The sequence below is a fragment of the Parasteatoda tepidariorum genome, chromosome 3, assembly GCF_043381705.1.
Source record: "Parasteatoda tepidariorum isolate YZ-2023 chromosome 3, CAS_Ptep_4.0, whole genome shotgun sequence".
Lineage (NCBI taxonomy): Eukaryota > Metazoa > Arthropoda > Arachnida > Araneae > Theridiidae > Parasteatoda > Parasteatoda tepidariorum.
The window spans coordinates 33,184,291-33,197,927 of NC_092206.1; the positions used below are offsets into that span (position 1 = coordinate 33,184,291).

Consider the following 13,637-nt stretch of genomic DNA (forward strand, 5'->3'; position numbering starts at 1 on the left):
ACAGGCAGTACTACACTTTGTTTTGTACAAATTAAAATTTGCATGTTAATAGAAGTTTTTACAAATGTATTTTTAAGAGATTGTCGCATCGAGTTTGCGCTTGACACAAGGGAAGCAACCTGTAAAAAATACACCAAAGAAAATTTATTTTTGTCATCAGTTTATTTTTCTAATACTCTGTACACAACACTTACATATATACACAAATTTCATTACACACAATAAATATAAAAATAAAACATTTGGCGACCATCATTTCAAAATTTCTAATGCTACAATTTTAACTTAATTATTATTTTTTTATATAACAAAAATTTTTTTTCGCATAAAGTTGGTTATATAAAGTAACAAATTATTAATGTAACGAATAGGAATTGTGCAGTTATTTAGCCCAAAATTCATGAAAAAATTTAATTACAAAAATTGGTGAATTTTAAATTTCATTAAATATAAAATTAATATAACACTATGTTAGATTAATATATTATTTTTATTTATCATTAAATTTTATATTAACATTTACACCAAACAATTATTTTATAAATGTTTTACGAGAAAAAGGAGAGCTCGACGTTTTTAATAACCCGTCAAATTTTTATTTTGCAATGTTTCAGACTTTTTTAAGGATCTAAAAAATCACAAAAATCGTGGTTACTTAGTATGGAAGACGTATCACTATAAAGTTCATGAAATGTATGAATTAATTTTTATGAAAAAATTATAATTTATCTTCTGATATAGGAAGTTTTATAAGCAGTGTATTTTTATTGGCATGTAATAAAAATCAACGAAACGCTTTGTCATCGGATCAAATAGGAAATTATATTATACAGAAACAGTTTAAGATCAGTACTTGAAATATAGGAGTAATATTGGGTCTGAAAATGTCGAAACAAAGCCAATGAATACATCCCATTTGTGAAACTGTATAGACTGAGAAGAAAAAAAAATTTAATAAATATGGACCATTTTCTAATGTATTATGCTATATGCTTTAACTAGTATTTGTTCACAAAAAGAGTTGAATTCATATTAAAAAAAATGCACACTGAACTGTAAACCCGGGAAACTTTAACAGACTTTGTAATTTTGTTAATAGTGTTGCTTAAATTCTTACAAAATGTTGAGTAAACCAAAGGACGATAAGTTACTGATAAAAACTACACAGAAGACAATTTTCTTCGACTTAGAAATACAATAAATCTTTCTCATTCTTTACTTTCTGTCTTTTGCAAAGATATAATACAGCCTAGCAGGGCCTAACTTTTTCGGTTACTCGATCTTCTGGTTTTTCCCTCTAACATGTATTTAAAGTTTTGCAGGTGGTGTTTTGTTGGTTTGTGTTACAACTCTTAAAATCTCATGATGATTGTTAGAAATAATCAATATTTTATCGTTTCATTTTATTCTCGTTAAAATGATCAAAACACGGTTTTAGTATTATCAAATGTTAGCTATTAACCTTAATGTAATATTCTGATTCAAGTATTGCGAGGGTAAATATTTTATACTTAAAAAATTTAAATTTATTTTGAGAAGTTTTTTTCTTTAGATATTTTTATAGATTAAATCCACAATTTTTTTTTAAAACTGTGATTATAAAAATAATATGATAATGAATGCCACTTTCCATAGAACAGAATATAATGTTATTTAAATTAACATTTGTTATTTAGACATTTAGATATTGTATAACAATATTCATTTGTTAATTTGTCAATAATGAAGACTACTAATGATGTTAATTTCGCTGATGGGAAGACATTTCAAATAAGTCATCAAAATGATTCTATTTATGGATTGAACACTATAATATGATTTTATAGTATTCTCAGACCTTAAAAAATTAGTTATAATAAATCAAAACTTCAAATATTACTTTCATAAAATTTCTTTTTATTAATTTGGCCTTTAAAAAATTTATTTTTCTTCAATTTCAATTAAATTTAACTTTTATTATTCACTTTTATGAATTAATTTTTGAAAAGTACAGTGTTAGAATTTTCGTTCTAAAATAACAGTAAAATAAACGGTAGTAGTTAGCCCATAAATAATGGTAAAAATTACAGTAAAGAACATTTACAGTTTTGAAACCGTTTACAACAAGTATGGTTACAAAACCATGAATTCAAAACTACATGTTTTTTTTTAACCATTTACAACTTGCATGGTTTAAAGTCGTAAAAAAAGAATTTTATCAGTATATTGGGACTAGGATTTAAAACTCATTGGTAAAAGGACTAGGTTAGTTAGGCTGTGGTACAAAAGTTTTTTTTTATCAAATGAACCGCAGAATGTGGTTTAATTATTTTATCTGGTTGTTTCACTCAACGTAAGAGATGGGAAATACTAGAAAGATCATGTTAAACGTATTCATGTTACTGGCATATTTGCGTGGATGAGAGTATTTCATTCTGAAAGTCCAGAGTCAAAAATTGGGAAATGCAGGGCCCTGGAAAATCTTCATGTTTTGAATATAATGTGATACCAAAACTGGGACTCAATCGCACTTTCTGACGGTTGTGAAATAGACAAATTTGCCCTGTCTGCTATAAATTGTACCCAGCTGAAAGGAACTAACTGGCATCATTAAGAGGGCTATGTTAGTGCTATAAAATTCTGATTGTTTAATCGTATTAGCTGAAAACAGGTAATAAACGGTATTTTTTTCATAATTTGAACACTTCCTTATTTATGATTATTTGACTATTTAGTTTGAATATAGTAAAATAAAAACTAAATAAAGTGTTGTTAAACCACTTTTCTCTGAGAAATTTCTAACAGTGTATCATAGTAATGAAATAAAGTATGATTTGTTTAGAACTTAACTACTTTCTGGAATTCCATTGTTATGCTCATTTCAACACTCAATTGTGATTTAATTATAGGAAACTATTATTTTGAATTATTTCAACACAATAAAAAAACTATCCTCATTATTATCTCACATTTAGATCGAGTACAGAAAATGCTGATGAAAATAAATCACAATATATCATATAAACACTCAAAGTATCTCGACTTAACTTAGTACCTCGTAGCACAATCTTAACATTAAATAATTTAAAAAATAATTATTACTCTCAGTTACACCAAAACAAAATTTCTTCTAAATTTTAACAGTTATATTATTTACTGAGAAACCGCAGTATCTTCAAAACCAAATGGTGTTAATATTAATCCCTCTTTTAACTTTGTTCTATGTTGTTGCTATACGCTTAAATTGAGTTACTTATTTTTTAAGAAATTTAAAAATAAATTAATAAACATCAATTTAAAAAATTTTCACAAAATAATTTTGATATTCAAAATGCTCCAACACAGTTCATCTGGTAGTTGAGCTTAGAATTTTATAATGTTTTGAACATTTTATAACCCGAATAAACGAACAGCAAGTTTGTTTCTTCTATTCATTCTTTACGTTCGAATGTATATTCCTTAGCTCACTCTAAAATTTGCCACATTTATAAACCATCTGTCAACAAGTTTGAAGAATAACATACTTATAACTTCTTTATAAACATGTATCTTTCAAAAATTTATAACTGATATTGCTTGAAACTTTCATCTTTTGAAGTATCATCAAAATTATTTTCTTTCTCTCTACACAATATAAATCTTTTATTCACATTTATAAACAATTCATAACTTTTCATTACTGTGCTTTTTTTATGAAAAGGACATATAACGTGTAAAGAGACAAAATAGGCCTGTGCGATTATGAATTCACCTCTAGGTAAAATTCATATAGTACTCCATGTCTCATAGGTGCTTACACGTTAAGCAATTTTGCACCAATTATTATTCCCATATAAAAATGTTAAAGGAATAGATAGCTGTTATTTTCATAATTTCTATTCTTTAGTTCCACTTTCACTTAAATCTGAAACTCCACAGAAGATGTAAGCAAATTACCAAACCCTGATGCATAAATATTTGTTTGTTGGATAGAAGTTTAGTGGAACTTGAAGCACCTGCAAAAAACATAGTTTTAATTCGCATATAATATGGACAGAGAACTAACATACTGAAAAAAGACCTATAAAAACATATCTGCAGCTAAGTGATATATTAAAACGAAACTGCAAAATGCATAAATGTAATTTACACAAAATACAAATATATATTAAGTGCAGAATTCATTTTCTAATGTAAGAACTTTATTTATAAAAAAACACAATTACACTGAATAGATCAAAGAAGAGCATAAGTAAAAGAAAACATAGTTTTAATTTACATAAAATTCAGCTTCATATTGAGTACATAATTTACTCAGTATAGAAGAGCCTTATAGATTAAAAGCATTCTCGTACCGAATAAATAGATTACACCAAATGATTATGTTATTAAAACCTGTAATTTTATTCAGATTCCCGCAATTTTCCATTTCAATAACTATAATAATGGACATTAATGCACATATTCTTAGCAATTCTATTAAAATTCAAATTAAAAAGAAAGGGATACCATAGCATTCAAAAGACTCCAATGAGAACAATTTTAAAACGTTTTCAACTTTTGACCGTTTATATGAGTGAAAACAAATAATTTTTATTTTATTTATTATTATAACCAAACTCGAATAATATCCCATTATTACTTATTTATTATTATGAGTATAAACATTTGCAAACATAAAAACTAAAATACAGTACGTTATTTACCTGTTCAAATGTATTCAGCCACATTGTGATTTTAATTTCATTTAATTTTTTAATGACTTTAAGTTGAACATTTAAAATAACAACTAAAATAATTCAGATTACTATTAGTACTTTGGAGCTATGACCATTGGGGCAATCATAACAAGGTTATTTATACATGCAGATTAAATTTTGTTTCATTCCGGTTTTCGATGTTAAGCGTAATATATATATATATATATATATAACAAAAAGAAATTATCTAAGTGTGCTTTAACTCGGTGATGGTAAAAAATAAGAGTGGCAAANTATATATATATATTGAATATTGATGACTTCTTACACGACGTTATGGTTACTTCCACTTGCTGATGTAAGTGAGTAAGATCTGGAACCTACAATAAGACTTAATTTGGACGGAGTACGTCTGAAGATTGGTCAGTGAAGTATACCAATACAAGACTCGATCCATCATGATATTATAAATCACTACGCACTTACATAAAAGTGACGCATTTTACTTTAATAAGCCGTTTCTAAAATACTTTACGTTTAATAAACACTCCAAATCTTAACATTGCCAGCGTTACGTTAGTCAGTTTGATATGTAACATAAACCTTGTTTTTTACCGATATTAGATATATTTCCTGCCCTCACTCCCGTGTAAAGTGAATTTGTATTCCTGAAAAAATTCCACTCACACTTCTAGTCTTCTAATCTTTTTTTCTTATTAATTGTTCCTTTATTCCTGTTTGCCAATACAATTTAAAATCATAGAAACGTTTTGTAACAGTACTGCTATAAACATTCTCAACACTTACTGGAAGCTTCATGCAATTCGAGCAAAATTTTTCAGTACGACACAGACTTGTGTTTTATAATACGATTATCTTTTTCCATTGTTTCTGTTGGTTTCCCACTTTTAGATTTACATTTTAAGTCATATTATTAAAAAACAGAACACTAACAGTTTACGTACTAATTGAATACTACTATGAAATTTCACGTTTTATTTTGATAATTTTATTTCTATCTAATTTAACTTCAGATTTATTTATCTAAATGTAATGATAGTTAATTCAAACTGAATATTAATTACGGAAATATTTAGAATTAGTTCGATTATAATGGCATCTTGACAGTTGACTCCAAGTCAAGCAATAAAAATATATGAAGTCGGATTCTTTTGAAGAAAAAAATATTGGATTTTATTCTTATGTTTAAAAGTATTTAAGCGTATAATAGTAATTACAAAATTATCAGATATCATTTGATTTTGATTTCAGTGATAAGTAAAATAAAAACTTTTCTTGTTTTACTCCCCTAAAAAGCCAAATCTCAGAAAAAGTAAAAAAAAAATATAAATGAAAAAATATATAAAAAATCATAATTGTCGGAAACTTTTGCATTTCACTTTATAGAAGAGTTACAAGTAATGAAAAGACAGAAATTAATCAAAATTTAATGAACCACTGACAAGAAATTTGGGGCTGAAAACATAAAGTTCTGCTTTGAGGAAATAACCAAAAATCAATTGAAATTCAAAAAATTGGAAACACTTCAGTCAATAAAACTACATCAATTGTATTATAATCAATTGCGTCAATCGATTGTGTTATGATCTACATAAAAAACTCATAACTAGAAATACAGAAGCAAAAAAAATCAAATGCGAAATTCTGAAATGTGCCACTGTCGAAAATCGTATATTTGAGTGCTTGAAACTTTACTCAGTCAATTATTTTATTGTTTGAATTATCTAAGCTCATAATCTACTTAATCCAAAAATATATTCATTCAAGTTTAAGAATTCATGACCAACTTTAAGAAAAAGTAATAAAATGCTTTTTCAAGCACAACATAATCCATGTCATTCTCAGGTAGAAAACTGAGGAATTGGAGTATTTTTTTTAAAATGGTGTGAATATCGCAAAGTAAAAGAAAATCACAGATTTTTTACGGATCTACACTTTCTGGACAAAAGTCTTTCAGAAACGCATTTGCTTGCTTCTGATTCTTCACAATATAGAGTGAAGAAACGATAGTAGAAAATTAAAATATCTTAATGTAAAAAAACACAATTTTTTCTATGAAAAGTTTAGAAAAGTTTAAAGAAAAGTTTTCAGAAAAGTTTAAAGGTTAGGAATAGTGTTTTATTAAAGTAGCTAAATGTTTTTATACGATCATTTCGTCACGTAAAAATCAAGCACTGCAAGATATCGTGAACAAACAAAGATTCCGTTTCGAGTAGAATCTACCATTTGGTATATACTATTGATTCCCTTTTACCTCATATTTTGCACCGTTTTTGAAGCAGGGAGATTATTTTTCCAGCTTGATATCAGGCGTTGCTGCAGCTGATATTATCAAGGCACAATAGCCACTTTAATATAACTCGATATTAGTTTAATATTATAAACATGAATCTATCTAAAACTATTTGATAGGTGAAAGAATTGGTCAAGTCTTTATTGAGTACCTTGTACATTTTCAATTAAAAAAAGTGATTTGAATAAGGATGCCATAAGAGTACATTGGTAACTATTAAATATATTAAATAAATAAATAAAAACTATACCTTCTGAAACACTTGGACGTTGAATTGGAGGCTCAACGTCCCCATTAAGTTCCTTTGTTAATGAGTCATCCTGCATTGGTGGACCTTTACCTGAAAATTAAAAAAAAAACAAAGATAAATAAATAGAAATAAAAATATGACAGATGAATGTCAATTAGTTAGCATTTCTAAAATCCTTATAAAAACATTCATTTTAATGCAATATAGTATTTTACAAAACTGTCAATAGTAAGTATCAATTTATTTCCAATCTAATGGAATACAATTTTATTGTCAAATTTCTACATTGCTCAAAAATTACCCAGAAATTGGATTATACATTAAAAATGAATTCATATTGATGTTAACATAGGTTTACTGCGGTTGAATTTTTATAAACATTTAGTAAACAGTTTGATTTTTTACAAATTATTAAGAACCCTTTAGACAAGATGCATAAACCTTCATCGATGCATTTATCTCAGTTCGAATACAAGATAATTAAGTTTCATTTTCACCCAATATCAATCTTAAAGTAAACTGATGCAATTCATCGTTCTTTTCGATGATTTTTTTTCATGTTTTCAATTTAAATTAAAATGACTTTTTATTTTATATGTAATTCTCAAACCTGTCTTCAAAATATTGCCTACTTGCAAAAAAAATATTTCGAATGTTTGCCACAAAAGATGCCGAAAAGAATTATAATAATACAGGTATGGAAAGTGCAATTTTTATATTCGAGTTGATTCATAGAGAATGCATAGTTTTCAGAGGCTTCAAAAAGTTTAAAGTATATAAATTTAACCTTAAATGCCCCCGTACAATTTTAAAAACACTTATTTATTCACATTTAATTTCGGCAAAATCAAGAGATGTGGTAATTTTCTTATTTATTCCTCGTGTCCGTGATCTTTCGGGGTTAAAGTGTTCAAACTTAATGAAACCAAAACGTTTAAAATATATTAATCTCTTGTACTTGGATTTTTTTATTTCTTATTTTACACATTAGGTGAGAAAAAAAATTCTGTAAAAACTAACCAGATTGTGACGTTGCCCTTTTCATCTCATGCTTTTAAATTCTTCATACAAGAAAAAATTACTAACATTTCTTAATATTATGCGTAAGTTTAATGAAATTCAGCTTTAATGCTTAGTTTTAAACGCAATGCTCTTTGTTTGCAAGCAATTTTTAATTTTCCCTGTTCACTGGGAAACCAACATACAATCTCAATAACCCTTAAAAATAGCTTCATCTAAAAAAATTATTTTTTTCACTAATTTTCTAGCTAAAAAAATCATGATCTATTGTTCATACATCATTTTTGAATAATTTTCTTGAATGAAGAGTTTTCATTGAAAATAATAAGATTGTTAAGGGGTTAAAGCAAAAAGTTGAGAAAATGTATAATAATGTGCAGATTTTTTTTATAAATAGAAATAAAAAATATTCATTTTGAAGAAAAGTTTTTTAATATTTGTTGAAAATAATCCCAAACACTCATTTTTAATCATTTTATGCTTAAATGTTTTCAAATAGTTTATGTAAGGGATGATTTTTAATTTATGTAATACTTTTCATGTTACGCATCTTGTATATTTTGTAATGGAATAGGGAGTGATAAATGATACGTCTATAATTATTTATGTCGATAGAGGATGCATGAAAAGATTTCATCATAAGAGATTTGTTCACATGTGTCAAGCACGTGATGACACGCTTGCGACCAATTTTACAAGAATGGATAACAAGGAAATACTAAACGAAATGTGACGTTTACTTAAAAGCCATATTTGTTTTCTCTTTTTAGTAAATTTTTTCTTTCAGTTTAAAGCGTACTTTTAATTCATGAATATATCTCAAAATAATAAATATAAATATAATCAACCATTCATTTTTTAAGCAAAGTATGCATTGAACTGCTTGCAAAATATGAAATAATAAAATACAAATAAAAAAGCAGGGAAGACATAACTAATTAAATTTTTAATTAAGTGCTTGTTATTTTTACCAGTTAATTAAATGTGTTTGAAAGTAAACGTTTCAAAACACGCTTCATATCATTTCTCTATTTATGAACATTCGTTAAAAGCACACAACCTTTTAAATTCACTTCTATTTAATTGACAGAGATATATTCACTAAAAAAAAACACTCCTGGTACTTTTTAGAAATATGCTTACCTTTGACTACTTCTGTTTCTGGCGTAGTTGGTGTATTGATGAAATGCTTCGAGTCATGTATTTCTGTGAGAAAAGTAAAAGAAAAAATTAATTAAAATTCTATCATTTTTCGATAATTTTGTTACCATTTTAATTTAAGATAATACGAACACATAGAAAATATGTACATTTCTAATTTAAAGTGATTCGTAAAAAAAGGAAACAGAAAGACGAAAAAAAAACTTTTGAGAAGAGTATGTTTTAAATAAAAGTATAGACAGATTATAATTTCGAAATTAATTAATTTATTATATTTTTAATTTCAAAACTTTGCATGTATATTTATAATTGATGCTCAGTTTAAACTCTATAAATGTTTTTTGATTGTGTATATAATAAAATTAATTTTAGTACCGTTTTTAAAAGTATAAGTAAATTTCGATTAAACATTTTTTGAAATCAAAAAAATGGTTTAAACAAATGTTTTATGTTCTAAGACTTCATAAAATATATTTTTATATCAATTAATTTGCCGACCAATATATATATACATATAAACCGAAAAGCCATTACATTACGACCACCCTCCATCTATAACAATGGGCTCGCCCTGGTTTTCACGGTTTCTTGCCCAGGAACTATGTTTTCATGGGGCGTACATTAGGACCCATAATCCTCATAGAACAATCCCTGACGTCTGTAAGCTACTTGAACATAGTTGCAGACCAGGTTCACCCATTCATGGCAACAGTTTTTCCTGCGGGGGATGGTGTTTACCAACAGGATAATGCACCTTGTCATAAGGGTCGAATCGTCATGGATTGGTTCGAGGAACATTCCAGTGACTTTCAAGTCATGTCTTGGCCTCCAAATTCACCTGACCATAATCCAATAAAGCATTTGTGGTCCTACTTGGAAAACCAAATTCGTGCTGCCACGCTACCCCCTCTCAATGTGAGGGAATTGCAGGAACAGTTGGTGAGCGCTTGGAACCAGATACCTCAGACTACCTATCAGCACCTCGTGGAATCAATGCCACGGCGGGTGCTAGCAGTTTTGAGGACAAAAGGTGGTCCTACATGTTATTAGCAGGGTGGTCATAATGTAATGGCTCTTCGGNTATAAATATTTATATATATAATTTTCCGAGTTATTGCTGTTATGGCAGAGTAGTTAAGGGATTGAACTATCATTATGATGGTCTAGGATTCAATCCCAGTATCGACTTGAAGCTCTTGTAGATTTAGATCGGTGGGTACCAGCTTGTCTGGTAAATAAAGGCTGCCTGAACGCTATACCGACCACATTGCCTCAATCATGCCGTTGCTCGTGTAATTGGAGAGCCTTAACCTCCATGACCCCTTGATCTCTAACCGGCAGTAGCGTAACGCTTTATTTCAATAATACTGTTTTTACAAATGAATTAATTTCAAATGATAGGTAATCAAATAATTAAGAAAACTTGTAATTTCTTTGCAAATAACATGACATAATAAATTTTGAAAAATAACACAGAATCATATGACTCAAAATTCAAAGCGCATGACAGTTTATGAAAGAAGAAACATTGATTAATCATTTGAGTCTTTAGTATTCAGCTGTCTGTTAAGACATTTTTGTACTTTTTATAAGACTTGTGAAATGAATGCAAATGGCAGCAGTATAGCGTGTCTTTAACACTTTAGTTAATGGTGTGAAACCTTTGACATCTCTGTGTGTTATTCACACGCACATCCATTAAAATTCTTTAAAAGTATCTCAAAAAGAAGAATAAATGCTTGGGATCTAAATGTGTCATAAACCTTTTTAATTAAGGCTTTAAATAAGATTAACTGTTTTAATGCTAATTAAATATATTGCTGATGTCATAACACGCTAGTACACATGAAATATGAGCTATTTAAATATTTTATTCAAAGAAAAGTATATATGAAAGTATACAAGTATAGTGTCGTAAATGTATATTTTTTGTCACTAAGAGATCTAAAGTAAGCAATTAATTTTTAAGATTTCATAAATTAAGATTATTTATTCAGAAAGTAAGTAATAAACAAATTTCTGAAATGGATAGAATTACATACTTCAATAATTACTTTGATAGAAACATTTTAATTGAATTTACGACATATCATTTAGACCTTAATTGAAAAATGAAGCTTTTTACTTTCAATTATCGGTTTCAAATAACACACTAATTAACGATATTTCGAATTAAACTTTGCCATACTTGTAAATTAAGTTTAAACCGAAGCAGTTCTTTTTACTTTTTAAAAGTAGAAATTATTATTTTAATTTAAAATTTAAATTGATCTTTTGTTGTTTTAATATACATGAATATTTCTATTACTTTAATATTAAGAAGCTATTTAATTTATTTCTATTGAATTGTCTTCCAATTTCTTTGCTTATTTCTTATATCTGATAAGGTAAAACCTTTGTCTCAAAAATATCAAACTCATAATTGCGAATGGCATCTGTCCTTAGTAACTAATATATGATTCAAGAATAAATTGAAATCAAGTATGTCAGGAAATTCGATTTCATGCAGTGCACATATTTTCTATTACTATGTTTTATAGTTATTGCTATATGTGATGTAACTACACAGACCTGTAACTAATGTAGACCTGTAATATGACAGCAGAGTGGTAAAAGTTAGAACTGGGAAACTCTTAAAATAAAACGTAATATTTGTTCACACAGTAATTTTAACCAATTGTCATAGTTTTCAAGATCCTAATTCATCAATAACATACCCTGAATTAATATTAATATTATTTTTATATTGATATTATTTCGTATTAATGTAACTTTTTATATTAATATTGATTTTTTAATCAACAGATTTGAAAAATTGAAAAATAAACATTAAACTTTTTGAAAAAAAAAAGAATAAAAATATGTAACAATAATTCAATATTTAAAACAAATTGTTAAAAAAAGCCAGAATAGAATTAAGGTAAAATTCATTGAAAAAGTATAAATTCTGAAAGTTGCATTTAGTTAAATATTTCCAGATTGAAACGATTTTAGTAAGTAATATACTGAAGAAAATTCGACACTTTACACCTTAACATTGATTTTGAAATTTTGTTTGCATTATATATGTTTTAGTTGTTTTACAGCAATTTATTTTTAATAATATTTGAAAAAAATTTTGATTTTTAGCATGTAAAAATTATTGGTATATTACTATAACAAATTTGGTGAGTTCACAACCATAATTTAACATATCCACTCATGAAGCAGTGTAATAAGGCAATATCTTAAGTTACGTTATACGTTATAATAAAGAAAAAAAATACTCTTTAAATATTGAACTCCTAATCTAGGAAGCAATAAAAATCAAAAACCTAATAGTAGCAGATTAAATAAGAAAAAATATTATTATTGGTAAATAACTTTAACCTTTAGATACAAAAATATTTTACAGGAAAGCAATACTGTTATAAATCTCTTAATTTTGTGCGGATGATGACTAAAAAAAATATAGAAATTGATTTTGCGTTATGCCATATAATTTTCCGGCCGAAAATTGTACCTATGAAATGGAAAACTGCTTCACCATCATTAGAGTTTTATATATATAGTCAGACATTGAAAAAATAATTCTCATAGCTTCTTAAGGAATGCTCAATATCCATGATGAAAATATAAACTGCAGAACAATGACACAATAAAAGCATTTTTTTCATTTTAAACATCCAGTAAATATTCGGCTAATCTACCTTAGGAAAATTCAATATTTGTAAAGAAAAAAAATCATAAATATTACTTCCATTAGAAAATCTCTAAATATCTGGCTATTGAATAATTATCGTTTTTAATTTGAATACTTTTTAAATGTTTTATATTTATTTGTTTTGAAGTTGATTAAAAGAATTTTACCTCTAATATTTTTTTTTAAATAATGGATTTCGTAAACGACAATTCGTAAACGTTTGCTTCTAATCAAGCTAAACTAATAACTAATAACTAACAAGTAAACTAATTTGCTTCTAATCAGATTTCCGCAGTTAGTTTGTAGGTTTATAAAAAATAAAATGCTGTAAGATATAAATAACATTACATTTACATAAAAAATTTGTATGAGTTACATTAGAAAATACATAATAAATATTAAGAAAACAAACAATCATTTAATGTTTGCTTTAATAATTTGATCCGCTGTAAATGTACAAAATGCATTTTTTTTCGTTTCCTTTCTTATATCCAAGAAAATACAGATAACTGTTTGTAACAAATAAAATATTAAATGAAAAAATATAGTATA

The 13,637-nt window shown here is 26.9% G+C and overlaps 1 protein-coding gene across 1 annotated transcript in view; it reads right to left on the bottom strand.

Moving 5' to 3' along the window:
* Positions 1-1,525: 1,525 nt before the first annotated feature.
* LOC107457018 (lachesin) overlaps positions 1,526-13,637 on the bottom strand; it is a 221,079-nt gene continuing 208,967 nt past the window's right edge. The window contains exons 7-9 of the mRNA XM_016075047.3: positions 9,386-9,448; positions 7,223-7,312; positions 1,526-3,974 (exon numbers count right to left, since the gene is read on the bottom strand). Of these exons, the coding sequence (XP_015930533.1) occupies positions 3,874-3,974; positions 7,223-7,312; positions 9,386-9,448 (254 nt within the window). The 3' untranslated portion in view covers positions 1,526-3,873. The remainder of the gene's footprint in view (positions 3,975-7,222; positions 7,313-9,385; positions 9,449-13,637) is intronic.